Source organism: Musca vetustissima, unplaced genomic scaffold (assembly GCF_032173495.1).
Source record: "Musca vetustissima isolate MV318-11 ecotype Yass unplaced genomic scaffold, APGP_CSIRO_Mvet_v1 utg41969, whole genome shotgun sequence".
NCBI lineage: Eukaryota > Metazoa > Arthropoda > Insecta > Diptera > Muscidae > Musca > Musca vetustissima.
The window spans coordinates 177,201-196,300 of NW_026879107.1; the positions used below are offsets into that span (position 1 = coordinate 177,201).

General features: G+C 34.5%; 1 protein-coding gene across 1 annotated transcript in view; it reads right to left on the bottom strand.

Annotated features, from left to right (window-relative positions):
- The window catches only part of LOC133323928 (tyrosine-protein phosphatase 99A), a 67,114-nt gene that overhangs the window by 34,073 nt on the left and 13,941 nt on the right, over positions 1-19,100 (bottom strand). The window contains exon 2 of the mRNA XM_061532830.1: positions 5,369-5,566. Coding sequence (XP_061388814.1) covers positions 5,369-5,566 — 198 coding nt within the window. The remainder of the gene's footprint in view (positions 1-5,368; positions 5,567-19,100) is intronic.

Below are 19,100 nucleotides of genomic sequence, written 5' to 3' on the forward strand. Positions count from 1 at the left end.
AGTGGTTTTCTAAGGACAATCATACTCATAAGAGCGGATTTTTAAGGAGGATTTTTGCCAGGATCACTTGATTGTGGATGTTAAAAAGAGTATTTTAAGGAGGTTTTTTTCGAATCATGCATTTTTAGGATGTTATATGAAGGACTATCTCTGCCATAATCGAGAATTTTTAGGGATACTGACTGACATAATCATGGATTTTTTGCAAGTATTTCCTGGTTGAAATTAGGATGAATTTTTAGGGAGTATTTTCTAAGGATTCTAATTGACAAAAACGTGGATTTTAAAGGAGTAATTATCCAAGAATAATCATACTCATAAGGGAGGATTTTTGCAAGGACTATCATTGTCATAAATGTATATTTTTAAGGAGTATTTTGGCAAGGATTATTGAACTCTTAGCTTGGATTTTCAAGGGGAATTTTTCCATAGACTATCCATGCCTAAAGGTCGGATATTTATGGAGTATTTTTGCAAGGACTCACACATTCATAAGCATGTTTTATCAATGAGCATTTTTGGAAGGACTGTCGCTGCCATCAGCGTGGATTTGTATGGAGAAGTTTTGCAAAGACTATCACAGCCATGAAAGTGGTTTTTTAAAAATATATATTTTTTTCAGTGGCTACCTCAGCCAAATAAATGAATTTTTAAGGATAATTTTTCAAAGGACTAAACTGTCATAATAATTTTTAATAAGTCATTTTCTAAGGAATATTACTGTCATCGTAATTTTTTAAGGAACAATTTTCAAAGGACATAAGCGCGGATTTTTAAAAATATATTTTTGCAAGGATTTTCACTTCAATATGGTTGGATTTTCAAGGAGTATATTTGCGTAGATTTAAAACAGTATTTTCCAATGACGAGGACTCTCTTTAGGTGAGGATTTTTAAGGAGTATATTCATAAAGACTATACTGCAAGGGCTCTCATCATTATTAGAATTGATGTGTAAGAAGTATCACTGCTTCAAGTGTGCATTGTTATCAAAAATATTTGCAGGGCCATCATGTCACAAGCGTTGATTTTTAAGGAGTATGTTTGCAAGGACTAACACTGCCATAATCTATAAGGAATATGTTTGCGAGGACTCTCATTATCATAAGCTTTGGTGTTTAATGAGTACCACTGCCACAAGCATGAATTTAAAAAAAAAAATGTTTGCAGGACTATTATGCCACAAGAGTTGATTTTAGGAGTACTTTTGCAAGGACTAGTACTGCCATAAGCGTGGATATTTAAGGAATATGTTTGCAAGGACTATGACGGCAATAACGTATTTTAATGAGTACATTTTACTGGCTAGGACTCTCGATAAACGTGAAAAGTGTGGGAGTATTTTTTTGCAAGGCCTATCATGGCCATATACTTGAAAATGTTAAATTTCCCATCTATATTGTAAACTGTAGTAACTTATACATATCCCCTGAAAATGTCACCCAGAAAATGGGGTTTAATATTTTTTTTTTTACAAAACACCTCTCTGTTCCCCTCTCTCTCCCACTTTCTTTGCAATCAATGCTCATTAAATATTCTTCAGTTGGCTTTTGTTATTCTAAAGTCTCGTTGACTACATAATCAGCTTTTCGAGTTTTGTTGTTGCTGCTGTTGTTGGTGTTATTTCATTGTTTTGTACATTTTACAGTTTTTTTGTAGTTGTTGTTTTTTCTGTGTAAGCATTACACTACTATTTCTCATTATGTAAAATGTTTGCATATTACTATGCTCTGCCAAATATGGCCAACACCAGCATAACTTCAACCCAATTCGGCAATGGAAGCTATTGGCCATTTTTACAACGTCATGGTGAGGGTATGGATGGTGTTGTTGGTCATGTTTGCTTTTGTAATTTCCACTTTGTTGACTCAATTTTCCATATGTATTTTTATGTTAATCAGCTAAGAGTATTAATTAACATTAAATTTTCATATTTAATAATTATTTCGTTGGTAGCGAAGCTACGAGGTGGTAGTGTGCACATTGCACATTACCACCACCGCCACCACTCTACTTAGTAGCTTAACATGACAGAGCCACTGACCATAACCAACCGGGAGAGCAACAAAATTCTGGCCAATGTCCTTGTTAGCGTTGTTGTAGTGTGGTGTTATTTTAATGCTTACAGGGTTGCATCTTCTCCCCCATCCCTACATCTCTTCGTTGGCTTAATTATTGCACAGCAAAAATGTCTTGTCATGAGCGACATTTTGGCCACGAACACAAAATACAGTGGCCATGCCATGTCACCCGGAGTGGGGGGTGTGATATGGTCGGTGGGGATTGCAGGCTGAAAGGATTCCTTTTTTTTGCAACCGTGAATACCGGAATTTGTGTATGGAAATTATATGACACAATAGCAACGGCAGACAGACAGGATATCCAGTCAATGACAGTTGGGATGCTGTTGTTGCTACTGGTGGTCATTGGTTGGTTGGCTGGCTGGCATCAGTGTCATTGTCATCAGTGGATAGAAATACTTCTCCACCAGCAACACCAGAAATCGAATAATGCCATTGTTGTCTATTATTAAGTAGCAATATATATATGTATGTGGGTATATGCATATGTGTGGTAGTGAGAGTAAAAAGCTTTTACATAGCATTGCATTTGTTTTTGTTGTTCTTTATATATATATATATATATATTGTTTCTGACAACAACTGGCCACAATGACCAGTGACAGTAAAAATACTTTGGTCCGAATTAATAACATTTAATGTGATTGTAATGAAATGTGAAAGGATAATACACCAAGGAGACCACGTAGTGTACATTTTTATTGGCGGGTGGTATAGACAGCCACAATGGAGAAAAAATTAAGGTGGCCATATCGCAACATGTTGTAGAATTTTTGTTTTGATTTGAAACGATTTCGAGTGACACTACAAATCCATAATATGTGTGGATGTCTAAAAAATTAGCAAGGACTTTCATTGGTATAAGCATGCGAATTTAATGGGTATTTTTACAAGGACTATCACTGATCCAAACGGGATTTCTAGTAGAAGTTTTTCAAGGATAATTACTGCTATAAACGTGAATTTTTGCAAGGATCCCGACTGACATAACCATGGATTTTAACGAGTATTTTGCAAGGATTCTGATTGACATAATTTTGTTGCGACTAATATAAGAGTGGATTTTTAAGTAATTATATAATTCATAACCATAGATTTTTCAAGGACAATTTAGATATTAGATATTATTGTTTAATATATATAGATATTTTTGCAAGGATCCTGACTGGCTTTTTAATGAATATTTTGCAAGGATCCTGACTGACATAATGCTGGATTTTGTAGTAACATTTTTTAAGGACACCAATACTCATACGTGCGGATTTTTGCAAAGATTTCTGCTTTGATTTTAAGGAGTTTTTAAGGACTAACATAAGCATGGACTTTTGAGGATATTATATCAACGACCATCACTGTCATAATCAAGGATTTTTAGGGAGTAGTATTTCAAGGATCCAGACTGGCATAATCATAGAATTTTAAAGGAGTATTTTGCAAGGATGCTAATTGCACAAACGGGGATTTTAAAGCAGTGCTTTTCTAAGGACAATCATGCACATAATAGTGGAAAGGGTCTTGGGTGTAGTTTAATGAATTTTTTTGGGACGGATATTAACGCGGAGTTTTAAGGATATTATATCAATGGCTATCAATGATTTTTGGGGAGGATCTTGACTTACAGAAGCATGGATTTTTAAGGAGTATTTTGTAAGGATTCTGGTTGGCATTATGGTGGATTTTTAAGGAGTATTTTGCAAGGATTCTGATTGGAGGATTATACCATTGTCATAAATGTGAATTTTTTTTAGGATTATTTTTGTAAGGTTTATCCCAGGCTTCATCTTGGATTTTTAAGGAGGGGTTTTGTAGGTTTAGTGCCTTTGCTTAGGGGGTTCATATATTTGCTTAGGGGTTTTTTTTTAACTTTTAACAGTGGTTTTGGAAGGTGTGAAAATCTTTAGAAACACAAGAAAAATTGACAGAAGACCCTGTATCTTCGAAATATGTTCTTACTAAGAAATAGTCTCAAATATATATAAAGTTTTATGAGTACAAAAGACGTCCCGTATAAAAAATCTTCAAAGATTCTCGGTTAAATTATCTGAGTATTGAAGTCCTCTAGATCTTGTTTTTTAGTTCAAGAGGTGTGAATGTTTTCTTTGTTTTTATAATAAAATAAGTTGATGGAAAGGGGTGGGATTGGGTGAGGGTTTTTTTAGGTTGAGCTCTGTACCTGTGTGTGAAGCGTCCTTGCAAAAGTGCGTTGCTTATGAAGTCTTCTAGAACGAAGTTCAGAGAGGCTTCTAGACAGAGGTGGCCCATCACTGTCATAAGCTTTAAATTTTAAGAAGTATTTTTCTAAGGAATATGACAGTCACAACCGTGTATTTTTGAGAAGTATTTTTCTAAGGATTTACTTTTTCTAAGGACAATCTCTGTCATAATCGTGGATTTTTAAGGAGTATTTTTTCTGAAGGATGATTATGTCCTTTAGTGAGTATTTCATTAAGCACATTGGTGTATTTTAAGCAAAACATTTCCAAAGTTTATCCTGTCAGAAACATGGATTGTATGAAGTGATTTTAAAAGGATAATCACCCGAATAAGCATGGGGTTATAAGGAGTAATTTTCTAAGACTTCGCTTTGTTATAAGCCTACCTTTTGTGTAGTATTTTCAAGGACTATATAAATTTTTTACGAAAAAACTGCATATAATTTTTATATTCAATAAATTTTTATTTCAATTTGGCCACCCTCATATTTACCACACTTGCAAAAAAAGCCCCTAACAGAAATCCCCACAAAATGTCTTGTCATAAAATAATTAAACAAATGAGATTATTATTATGACAATAGAGTGAACTTTTAAGTCTTGCTATGGGAATGGCCTTTTTATTGTCGTGTGGCTGCTCCATAAGGGTTTTGTTTTAAAAAATATAAATCTGCTGTATTTTTTCTGTATATAATAACACAATAGGGAATCTTACTATTTTATTGAAAGTCCATTATCATATTTATGAAAATAAAAAAATGGAAATTCAATAATTATACTGCCCTTTTTGGATAATAAAAGCAAAAGTTCACGCACAACAAAATATGTATCTTGTGGGGAAATAAGGAAATGCATGATGGGGTCATACGTATTACCACGATGAAAAATAAAAATATTTAAAATACATGTGAGTGGGAAGATTATGAATTTAAACTGTTTTTTAATTTTATAAGAGGCCACTTATACATATCCGCAATCTTCGGAAAAATATGGATTTTGTACCGAGGCGACAAGTTGGAGTATTTCTTATACAGCCTCAAATTTAAAATTATATATCCCTATATTCTATACTCACTTAGCTTTGGCAATTCAAAACGTATAGCCGAATCGGCAGCACTGCGCTTAACAATTTCCACACCCGTTTGATTTTCGTGTATGTGATAGACATGATAGCCGGCAATTGCGCCATTTTGATTTTTAGGCGGATGCCAAGACATGGTTATGCTGGTCGCCGTTACATCGAGGACGGTGAGATTTTGTGGTTTACTTGGCACTGTAAATAGAAGAAAAAAAAAGAGAAACAACATTAGTAAAAATACAAAAAAATACAACTAAAATTTATGGGTTTAACACAACATCACGTTTACATAACTTTTGATGGCAGCAGCAACAAAAAGTTACAAAAAACCCCCTCTTAGTTGGAATTCTAACAAAAATCTGCAACAACCGCATTTCAAAGGATTCCTTTTTGAATGAAATCCTTGCAAAGCGGAAAGCCAAGAAAATATTGAACAACACAAAAAAGCCAGACAAGTCAAAAGGATATGACCATTCACTGGCACGAAAAGTCAAAGTGGCATTATGGTTAAGGCTGCAGCAAAAATTTTGTGCTAGCTTTGCAGCATATGTCGCTCATAATGTCAATATGTTATAACAAATATTCTAGAAAAAAGAAGGAATAACCAACAGGATACCTAAGAATGTATAAAGGATATGCAAAAAATAAAATATAATATTATTAGTATTTCACAAGAAACAAAAAAACTGCACAAGACTAAGAAGGATTTGTTCTAGGAAAAAAACTCCAATATCTTTTGGTTTCAAAGTCAAAAGAAGCTCCATAACTGACATTAAATCCTGGAAAACGCCCTTAGTTTAGTTTTTCTAAGCTGAGTATTAGTTTTCAATATAACAATATTGTTCTATTGTTATTGTTGTTTTATTTTTTGTAGTATTCGGCTTTCCTCGCGTCTTAACACTTGTCAGTGTGGGGTATTGTGGTCGTTTATTTCATCTATTTTTCGTTGACTGCTGTTGTCATTGTCTATCTATTTCAATTTCGGGTTTTTGTTGCTGTTATATTTAAGGATTTGTAAAACAAAAGGAATCCTTTATTGAGGGATTTTTTTGGGGCTAAACGTTGATGACCTAACCTTCAAAGCCATTTGCAATTCAATGCGTAAAAAACAGCAGGTCTTGTTTTTTTTTAGTTCAAGAGGTTTGAATGTTTTCTTTGTTTTTATAAAGTAAAGAGTTGGTGGAACGGGGGTAAGGTTGGGTGAGGGCTTTTTGTAGGTTGAGCTGTGTGCCTGTGTGAGAAATGAGTTTGCGAAGTGCGTTGCTTAAGAGGTGCATATATTTATGACGTTGTTTTTCTTTAAGTTTTTACAGTGGTTTTGGAAGGTGTGGAAAATCCTTACAATCAGATAAAAAAATTGATAGAATACCCTATATCTTCAAAAGATTTTCTTACTATGAAATAATCAAAATTTGAGATGGAGTTTAGTTCAAGAGGACGTCCAGAGGGTTTCTAATCGTAGAAATCATCGAAATGGTCCTCTACATATAAATCCTGGGGATGTCCTCTGAGCATATAAGACCTCTTGAAAGGTTTTTGAACGACTTCAAGAGCACTTTGAGAGAGTTTTCTATTTGCAGAAGACAGGCTGAAGATTTTCAAAATATATAAAGACTGCCATACGTTAAACTTTTTTGAAGACCACTTTTTTTCATTTCTTTAACCTTTTCTCAGACTATTTATTTGGCAATGGCATTAGGATAGGAAAAAAATAAGCCATGTCTTACATACATTGAACTGGGGAGAAGTATTTTCTTTACCAATTACCTTTGGAATGTCCTATTAACTTTTAATTAAAATTATAAATTATATATATGACGTATATGGTTAAATTTTTCTAGTCATTTTCTTCTTTACAAAAGCTATAAAAGCCATACCGATTTTCTTACAATCTCTTTCTTAGAAGATCTCATTTCTAACTATAACATACGAGATATACCGCCTATAGAACTGCTAAAAGATATCTCACATATACCCTGACCCTTCTACATACCTCAATAGTTTGCTTCACAAATAGTTGACCCTACCTCCTCCCCTTCTTACATGTATGCTCTATTTTTACTGTATTTTGTTATTGCTGGTTTTTTGTTATCCCGTCTATATGTTTGTATTTCAAAAAAAATCTACAATCCTTTATATCACACGCAATAATATACAGCCAGCCTTAATCCAGCCGCTGTGACAGATGTTAATTTTTTTTTGCAGGCTGAGCCACAAGAGATTTACAGCTGTAAAATTGCCAACTATCACATTGTCAAGTCAGTGATATATCCGGGGCAGGGATTCCTACAAAACTACAGTGTCAGCCACTTTTTGTTGTTGTTTTTGAAAAGCCCCCTCTACATTTGAAAAAAAGAAACAGAGTATTCAATACATTGACACGGCAACACATAAAAAGGATTAAAAGCTCAAAAGAGCAAAACGAAAAATGACAAAGGTTTTAGCCTGAGGCCTAAAAAACAATAGGATGGCAGAAAAAAAACAAAACCAGAACGAAAGAAGAACAACAAAACAACCTGACATATTTTTCCAACAACAAAAACAAACAATGTCAGAAAAAAACGAAATAAAACAAATCCATTGTAAACGGTTTCAGATTCATTCATCATCAGGATCATCATCGTCGTCCTCTTCATCGATTGGGTTACTTTCGTTGTCCTTTTTTTGGGCTCTGCCATCCGATTGATGATAAAACAAAAAGTACTTTCAAATTCCAATAAAACCAAATCTGTTTAGAAGATTTTGTTTGTTCTGGTATTGTAGGCTTTTTATCACGAAAGAAACATCTTAAAATTGTCCTTGTTTTGGGGGGACTAAAGAAAACATAAAGGAAGTAAGAGGTCAAGTCATGTCAAATCAAATAAAATTGAATTGCTATCCCGTTTTTTTTTTTTTTTTAATCAAGAACAACAACAAATAAAACAATTGTTTTTTAATCCCAAAAATAGGAGAAGGGGTGAACACATTTTTTCCTGACCATAAAATACGTATTAACCTCTCTCCTATGGTCGGAAATGGGTATAATGAGGAAAGGACAAAAATGGATGATTTCAGATATTTCGAAATCCGCAAAAAAGAGAATGGCCATGGGCGAATCTACTATTATTGGAAGACAAGTTCAATGGGGGTATAACCGGTTTAAAGAAGGCCTAGAAGATGTTAATAACGAGGCAGGTCCGGAAATTTTATATGAATGGTACTTTTCATTTCATTAAATACTCGGCACCATTATATAGTTGCAATGGCATTAAGATAGAAAAAATTAGACAAAAGAACTGCACTTTGGAGAAATTTTTTCTGCAATGGCAAATTACAGCTTTTTCTGGAAAAGCATACAAGTCAAACCTACAATGATGAGTTTCTGTACAGATGAATGCCAGCTTACAATAACTCGAAATTCCAAATTGTAATCGCGGTTAAAAGCCTCGAAATACCGGTATATCCCCCATATCAAAACATGAACCTCTATGATCACTTTCTACACAGATGTATGTCTGCCTCCAAAACCTCCAAATTCCAAAGTATAGCCTCTTCGATTTGAAAATTCAACTGAAACCCTTAAAATTCTCCAAAATTGAGTGGGACCTTTATATGGTTCACTTTTTTTTATCAGATCTCCTAAGTTTGGATATGTCATTAATTACAATTCTTTAAGGATACTTAAATACTGGTCCTAGTTTGCCTACTGCGTTTGATGTCATTTAAATTATTGGCCTAAAACGAAGACAAAATAGAACGAAAAAACAAAAACATTTGCATAGCCAAAGGAATCGAATTGAATCACAAAACCCGATTATCAAGAGATGAGAAGAAAGAGGTCAGTCAATTGAATCACTTAGCAATGACAACAACACCGATAAATATCAATAGTCAGATTTATCAACAGGCAGAAACAAATAGAATGAAATACAACAGCATAATCGAAAAGAAGACAAAAAACAGAAAGAAATGACACAAAACGTCAAAAGGTCGATCCTTTGGTCGTCAATGAAAAGGAAAAATTGGTATTTCCTTCTGAAATAAAAACACACGCACATACATAGAGAAACTTCAGCCTAGCCTATATTTATAAATCAGTCAGTCATGAAAGAGACAACGAACAAAAAAAAGATTTTCCTTTGGCCGCATTTTGTTCGTTCCAGGACGTTCGGACTTCTGGCCCTCTCCTAAATGCCGTTCAGTTGCTGCTGCTACTGATGTTCTGCAATAAACATTTTCAAAAGAAAATTAAATGTCTATTGTCGAGGGGAATATAAACGTTTTAACAACTTTGACGGCCTTTTAGATAAGATGTGATGAGCCTCTCTCTGTTGTATATTTGTGCCTGTCCGACAGCCGGCCTGCCTAGCTTGTCCCGGAAAATGTAATCCTCTGCCATGCTTTGCTTTTGAAAGTTTTACTTGTCGTCTTCGCTTTTTTTTCTGTTGAAGAAATTAAGTGAAATAAACGTTTATTTGCACTGTTTGAAATGTTGAGATTCATTTCTAGTCCTTCATCTCACTCTCTGTTCCTCTCTCTCCCCCACCTCCCCGAAGTCCTCTGTGAAAGGCAATCGTTTAGAATTGCTGCGTAGAAAATGAATTTCCAGAATTAAATTAAGTGTGCAAATGAAAATAAAAATAAATCCCCAAGATGTGAAAAACGTACAAAAAGAAGAAGAAGAAGATAAAGACCAGAACAACGGAAAAAAGATTAGTTTTCATTTAAATGCCGGATTTTTTTTGTTTGATTCACTTGTCGTTTCGCAGATTTGTTAATTGCGGACTCAGGCCTTAAATATTTACAATTACATGGAATTTAACAATCAAAAGTTATTGAAAACTTTGTTGTTTTGTTTAAATGTGTTTTTGTTTGTGTGAAATTATTTAGGATATCGGATTTAATCGTTGATAAGTTTTTATTTTTGTTAATATTTAAAATTAAAAAAAAAAAAAATGTGGAGGATGGTATTTGTTTAAATGGTTATTGCAAATTGAAAAATCTTAACATTATTTTAAACAATACTGAACTAAGTTCCGCGGAAATATTTTTATAAAGGATTCAGCTCAGTTGTGAATAATTGAAAATTGTTTGAAGATTGACATTTTCTATTGTAATGTTGCAAATAATTATTTAAACTAAAGGAAGTTATTCTAAAACTCTCCAATCGATTACAATAACAACAGCATTTTTGTTATCTATAAGAAAGATTTTGAACTTAGTTTTCTTTTAATGTAAATTTTTATTTTTTATTGTTTCTACAAAATGTGGATCCTCACAAAATAGTTGTGAAGGGTATAAAAATAAAAGTTAGTTAAAACAGCGCTATGCTTACAAGGGACTGGGTTTCATTCAAATTCTTTCTCTTTTTATATTTTTTTTCCATTTCACATATTCATAGAACAAGAATTGGGACCCAGGCCGAACTTTAAATAAAAAGAAACCGTTTTGTTGTATGATTTGCCATTTTAAAGGTAACATCATAATGCCCCTCTCATAGAAGTCCTGCTCTCTATTTGCAAAAAAAAACTTTCACGACTTTCACAATACTCCCTAGAAACCAATATTTTATCATTAAAGAAATTTTGCAATACAAGAAAAAGATGATAATAGCTTGGTGCCAAGTTCGGCCAATTCTGGCCGTTTCTGCCGGTCAACATCCATTATTTCTCCGATTTTATCGACATTTTCGACGACCGGCCTACCTTTGCGAGGTGGATCTTTAACATTCTTGAAAGGAATCTACGAAACCAGCTGTCCTGGTGGAGCATGACACCTCTACTGTTGGCCAATTCAGAAATACTGTAAAATTTTGAGTTACGCCCTGTAACTCACAACTGAATGCACCAAGCAAATAATACCAAAATAATTTTTTTTACTGCGAAATGAAATTGTTTAATCGATTCTTTACGAGGAATCTATAAGTACATATCTATCATCGGTAGGGATCCATATGTTATTATCATCTGGGAAAATATGTACAAAACAGCGGACAATAACCAGAGAGAAAAAAATCGATGTAAGTCCAAGTTTTGACCCAAAATGGTTTCTTAAGGTTTTTTACCCATTTCTCACCGATTTGACATTCTGGATTCTTTGTTAATAATAATTATAATTTTCATATCAATGTGGCGTCAGCCCATAGTCATGTAAATACACCATAGACCAGATTTTCACTCAGCGCCAAATCCTGGAGAACACCTGCGAAAAACACATCGACACATTGTCCTATTCGTTGACTATAAAGCAGCATTCGACAGCCCAATCCGCTCAGAGGTTATGCAGGATAATTTTAACTGGCACAAGTCGAAAATGACCTCTCGGAGCCCTTCAATACCGAACGAGGAGCCCTTCTATACAGACATGACACTCTGTTCATCAAACAACACACGTTACTCGCCTACACCAATGACATCGAACATTGCGAGCGGTAACAGCACCTTTGAACGAATTGAGAAGGTATCTGACAATGTGGGACTAGTAGTAAATGGCGAGAAGACCAAGCTGATGGTATCAACGCGCAAGACGTGGACGTCAGAGATTGTATCTACCTCGGTAATGCCATAAATTAAACCACATCTCGACAGACCAAACTCACACTCTACAAGACGCTGATACTACCGGTGCTGGAGCATTGATAAAGATCGGTCATTATTTTGCGAGTCAAATGGACCCAGACTTTTGTTTTGAAAATTACAAAATTTGTATTCTGGGGCGTATATATTTACTCCTGAAGGACATAGAGCCGAGAAGATGATACTATAACCAATAGAAGCGGTTGACCTTTAAATTGATACCAATTAAATTTGTTATATGTAGAGGTGTATTTGTGTTATAATATTGTTTAATATTACCCCACTAGAGGGCGAAAATGTCGCACTGATCGCTTTGAAATTTTACATGAAGTTCCGGTTATGGTCAAGGATCGCGCCTATAATTTTCGGTGATGTTGATATTTTTGTCAGATTTTCTAGTCACTCTAAAACGCCATTATTACATGCAAAACTTCACATATTTTAGACGGTGAAGAGGATCTGACAAAATACTTAGGAGGGCTGTTTAGATGATGATCGGTTAATATTCCGAGGGTAAAATCAACCAAAACCTAAAGTGACCAAATTTTTATTTTATGGCGTAAAAACTCACCGCGGCAAAGCAACATTCGGAAAATATGCCGGGGTTAGAAAGTGGAGCTGTTGATATAAAATCAGTCAAGATGTTGCACATTGCACATATCACGAAATATCGCCCAGGCTCAGAATATAGAACCGCAGAAAGTGCGATTTTCGTGGTAGTTGTATACGGTATCATATGATGGGGCCCGTGCTAGGGCGCTCTGGGTTTAAAATTGTAATTAATAAACAAAATTTTGAACACGTTTTGTAGAGCTATGGTGTACTAATAAAAAATCAGATTTTGAAAGTGAAATAAAATGAATCCAAAATGACGAATCAAATACACATTTAAATATTTCATTTATTAGCTGCATTTATTATCGAAATATCATGAAATCGTTGAATTATGTATTATGGGTATACAACTATAGCTTGTCTAAATTAATAGTGAAATACAGCCAATATGGTTGAAAAATTCCCAAAGTACCAAATAATGGTGAGCCTGTTTATATGGGGCCTACCCCGAAACTCAAGTCAATGTAGACAGTACTTGGTATGTATACATCACACCCAATGAAAATTCAAATTCAAACAAAAAATTCAAATATCGAAATTTGGGGGCTAGGAGTGAACCAAAATTTATCATTTTTGGTAGTAAGAGTATAATAAACCAAAATACAAATCTAAAGCCAATTTGGTAGAAGGTGAGACTAATATCTTCCAATTTTATCACCAGCATGCTATGTTAGTAGAATTCAATTTTTACATGCAATTTTCAACGACTTTTTGCATATTATCGGTATTTAAATTGGGTATAACATTAGGATATAGTACCGCACATTTATTTTTTATTCTAAATTCACTAAACTGTAAATTTCTTAAATTAAAAAAAAATGAATATGTTCATATGCTGTGATCTTTCCTTGGCATCTATGACACTTTAAGATGCTGCCAAGCGTAAGATGGATTTTTTGTGGTAAGCGACAGCCCCAACTTTGGTTGTTTCCATCCCCCACACACACAATCACCAAAAAGAGCCTTCGAAACAAAGCAACTAAAAGGACATTACAACTCTTATAATTGTTGTGATTTGAAAGAAGAAGAAAGGTTTTTTTCGAAAATAAAAAACTCAACCTGAAAAAAACGACATTGTTGGCATAAAGCGCAAAGCTGGCGCGCTTATGATGAACAAATTCTTTTGTTTTTGGTTATTTTGGTGTGAAGCGAGAACGAGAAAAGAAAATAACAACAAGAACAAAAAATAAAACATAAGTAAAAATGCAATATAATGGACTAGTCCTTGGTTGAAGTTATTCAGCTTCTTCAAGTTGTACAGTCAAAATATAAAAAAATGTACCTAGTAATGGATATGACATGACATGCAGTAATAATATTATGGCGCCATTCCTGGCCACCATTTGCAGGAATACATACTCCGTAAGTTGCTTTTTTGAACAATACAGAATGCACTTTTTTGTTTTGTTATGTAGGAATATTGCTAAGGATTCTGTTGTAGTTGGTGATATGGAATTTACTGTGGTAGTCATTTTTATTATTTGTAAAAATTTTAGATATAAATATTTCAAGATAATGTAAGAACAGAATTTTCAAGTTAGTTTTTTTTCTCTTTCGAGTCTAGCTTAATGATCGAAAAAGAAAAAACGGATAAAAAAAATCATTAAAATCAACTTCGCCCTACAGGCAAAACTCAAATGAATAGAAAACAATTAGATTTTATTATTGATATGTATAGCCAGGATCTGTAAGGTAACTTTTCCTGTTAGCTTTACTCTGCTGGTTCACTTTTTCATAATATAAAACGAATGTTGACTCTTGTGTACCGAAAAAAAGATCCATCATCTATGGTCCCTGTCCTACAAAATGTCTCAATTTGTAACTCCTCGATAGGAGCTTAGTCAACTATATTTCAACTTAACAATAAATTTTCCCAATTCCCACATATTTCGTATACCTTCGAATTGTAAATTTTCCTATAAATAATGTTTGCCAATTATCCCCCACTGTGCATGCTCGAAAAAAATGGAAAACCGTTTTGTCTTTACCTCGTAATTTTTAATTAATTTTATTTTTTACACACGCGTCGTGGTGTTTTTTATGTTTTCTGCATTCATTTGTCTTGGATCCTTTATCAGTGACAGCTTTACAGGATATAAATATGCACTTTTTTTAAATGATGGGAGACTTGTTCTTTTTTGGCATGGTAACTCTGGCCAAACAAAGGTTGTCATTAAAAGACAAGCTCCACAAAAAGAAAAAAAAAACTCTCACACACACACCAAAAACTTGATGTGTTGACAGGCAAAGTCTTTTCATTCTGATCTGAAGCAGTAGTAAAAATTCACAAATATTCCATTTTATTTATTTATTTTTTTTATCAAAAACCCATATGGAAAATGCACTAAAAATGCTGATATTCAAATGATATGGGGGCATAAAAGTGAGTGTGTGGGTGTGTTTGTGTGTGTGCGTTGGGCAATGCGTGCTTGTGAAAAAGTTCCTTTACTCAATTTCATTTTGTTCTATTCGTTATCATTTGGATTGGTGTGTGCGTGCATGCGTGCATATCCGTTTCCTTAAATCGTTTATCTAAGATCAGTGTTACGTGCTTGTTACGCGTTAATGTCGGTGTGTGAAGAAACCAGGTGTTATTAAGTGTGTGTGAGTGTTTGTGTGAAATAGTGGGTGTGTATGGGGATAAGCTGAGTGTGTTGTATGACTAAAGTTTTTTTTTTATTTTGTGTGTGTGAGTGTGCTTTTTTCTAGCTTTGTGTTCGTGTTAACAAGTGATGAAATGCCATTTTGAAGTCAGCAGGTATTGAGCAAGAAAAAAAAGCAGCAACAACAACATCGACAAATAAGGAAAGAAAAAGTGAGCAATTTCTTGTGTCTTTGTTAAAAATATCACGCTTGATAAAATCGTTAAAGATATGAGTTAAGACAAAAAAGTAAGGTAAAAAAACAGAGCCTGATATAAAAAAGAATTAAAACATGTAAATTGTGAACGGAAACGTGTTTATTCCTTACTTGCGGAACAGGATTTAAATTAGTAAGAAAATTTCAAAAGATATATAAGGAAATTTAGAAATTCAGATATTTATGAGAGTCCAAAATACATATACGGACATGTAGTATACAATGAGAACTCAGAATATTAAACTACAGTCAATTCGCGTTACCGTTTTAGACAATTTGTAGTAGATTTATATGGATTCGAGCCGATTTCTCTCCTAGTGCTAATAATAACTCTCGAAGGGGGGTAACCGATTTCATACAAACTTGTGCATACCAAAATATTACTTTCAAACTTAAATCAATTTCTAAGAGGGAGAATATCGGTCCTCTTCTTCTAGTTATATGTTGAAAATTTGTATATCCAATATCAAGTGAATGGAGTGTTCGATTTGATTTAAGCCGAGCACATCAATATTTTTAATCAACGCAGATCATGTCCCAAGTTGGAACTCATCGGGCCCCATTTTCTTGTATCTCCCAACCCCAAAAGAAGTTCAAATATTAAAAACTTGGGGTCTAAATCAGGGTTCAACGACAAAAAACGATAAAAACACTATGCGATAAGATTTTGGGGAGTGGAAAATTCCTATCAGTGACGAAAAACCTTGGCGAGTATTTAAAAACACCAGAAGGAAAAATTCGTAGGTCAAAGACTTTTGTTGCTGGCGTCCCTATTACATATGACGAGATTTCTCAATACCTTTATTCGTAGCCATTGTATATATTTCTGGAGATTAATTTTTTTTAGTAAAATCGAATGAGGATTTAGTTTGTAGAATAGTACATCCTTCTACCTCGATATCTTGTATGTCCTTTTCGCCACCTCCTTGACAATGACGCCGTTCGGAGTACGTTTGTGCTTAAAAAATTCCAATGTTTGCCGAACCACAATATGATCCCTCAGATGGGGGTATTACAAGGTGTCTGCATAAGCTTGGTGTTACCTCGATACCCACTAAAGTTAAATCCTAATGATCATATAAGGTACCACTCCTCCGGCAGTAAACAAATATGTGTTTAGATTGTTTTAAACATATAAATTAAAATTCTGAAAACGTCATGGACAGGTATGCAGTGCAATAAAATAAATTGTAAACTATCGTTGATGTAGATCAAGTCAGAGAAGTCCTTATTATAACTATATTCGCACCTAAAAATATTTCTCCATACTGCAAGCCGTTGCCCTTCGGTTCAAATTTCAGTGGAAGGGGAAAAATTCTTTCGAATTTGTTTCCGACTCTTAGACATTTTAATAACTTACTTCTGCTTCAAAACATGAGATTAACAGGAAGTAGGAATGACTTAATGACAGTGCCACCCTGAAGAAAATGGCAAAACTACAAACCACATTACCTGGGATAGGCTACAGAAGACTGATCATTTACTTAGCTGGTATAAAAACAATGATTAACGGAGCCGAACTGATCAAGTAAGATGACCATAAAAGCCCTATACCTCAAGAAAAAAGAAAACAATTGAAATAAAACAAACAATTTGTATAAGAATTGTGGAAATATAAGACACTCACCCTAACATTTCCGCTCTTCTAAAATATTCTTTAAATACCAATTTTTTATCAGTTATGAAGTGAGTAGTGTGACAGACCTCAAACCCAAGCGCCACATTCCAGTAAAGTACGAACATTTTTTTTTCGAATACCTTTAAAAAGAGGCTAACACATCTCCAGTAGAAATGCATCCGTCGCTCCCTAGCATTTCAATAAGTAACTTCTACTTCAAAATACTAATGGCAGCGCCACCTTGAGGAAAATGGCAGAACTAAAGGAACAATCACCCCAATTACTACACTACCTACAATAATGCGTTGTTTCTAGGCAACGATAGATGGCAGCCACATTACCTAGGACAGGCTACAGCAATGATTTCATGATTAAGAGAACCAACACAAGGACTAATCTATTAAGATGGCGATGAAAGAAAAGAGAAAAAAATAACAAACAAAACAAACCAATTTTATAAGGATTGTGGATATCATATGACACCAAGTTTAACATTTTCTTAAGAAAGTCTTGATTTCAGATTTAAAAACAATAATACTTTCTTTCGTTCTTAATACTTTTGAGTAAAATACATAATAACAAAATATCCTGCTGTCCTTTTCAGGGATATACCTTAAACCGGTATCAAAGAAACAAACCAAAAAAAAAAGAAGAAATACATCTTAACTTTGCAATAAGTCAAGTACTCAATATCCTGTTGTTATATTTTCTTCTTGATGGATAATACAGAACAACGCCATGTATGAGAGGATGGATATCACAATACATACAAATGAGAAGCGGCAACAACTTCTCCGTGTAATTGTGGTAAGAACAACACCTTCTGCACTCACACACCCGCACACGTCCCACAATGAGAGTCATGGCTAAAAACTTTAATTTAAGTTGAAAACATGTCACCACCAGCCAGCCAACCAGCTATGGAAACCTTTTAAGTCTTAAGAGTCAGAGATGATGATGCAGATGAGTCTGGTGGTAAGTATACTTGCCAAAGTAACTGTATCTTTGTCTTTATTGTTGTTATTATACTTTGGGCGTTTGTTGGGCGCGTGAGTGTGTGTATGTGCCGCTTCTCCTTCTTCTTAGGTTCGTGCTCATTATTGTCATGCAGATAGTTGGTACTTTAAGCTGCCACTCATGCAAAGCTCATGGTTAAGACTGGCACTTTGCGAGCGTAGAGTTGCAACGAATGGTGACGATGATGGATGCACCATTCACTCACTCACTGGCTGACTGGATGGTTTGATGGATGGCTGGGTCGTTCATTCATCATCACTTCATGGCCCATCACCGTATTAATAAAATTGTTTCAATGTCACGTTTCCGGAAGTGCACTTTATCATCATTGTCACATGTAGATACAACACATGCAAGGCTTTGGCTGCCTAGACTCCTACAACGACTAAGAGTTAGTGTGTGTGTGTGTGTAGGTGTTAGCAGCGTAAAAGGTGGCCCGCTGTTTAGCCCTAGATCTCGAGACGCTATTAATACCAGCACTACAAGGTGTCGTTGGCATTAGAGTTGCAAAAATAACAAAAAGAATGCCAACAACAACTCAAGTCTCGACAGTATTCAAATGCATTTACTTTACTTGAAGTATTACGTGTATCTACACACTTTACTACTACAACAACAATCATTTATGCATGAAATATAAAATACAACAACAACACTAACTCACATCCTTCCATGTGGCCTTATGGTGTTTCTCTTCTTCCTTTTTTTTGATATTTGAATTTTGAACTATAAAAATTAATTTACATGTCGCCGAACATCTACAAAGGAGGAGTTTGAAGAAAACATTGACTCCTCCACTTTTTCCACATTACTTCCCATAGCCCTTAGTTATGTAGGGGCGGGGAGTATACTGGTTTGGCATTAAGTCGACAAAATAAACTTTTGTTTTAATTGTCTGCCTGCGTATAAGACCATTCATTATATTTTCCGAACTTCGTATGTCGTCTATTACTTTTGTTACTAGAATTTCTCATTTTCACCTCCCCCCTCCATTTCGTTGTTGTTCGTTTTTCTTTAGTTGACGATGTGTGACGCACAGTAAGTTGTAAAGTTTTTTTGTTGTTAT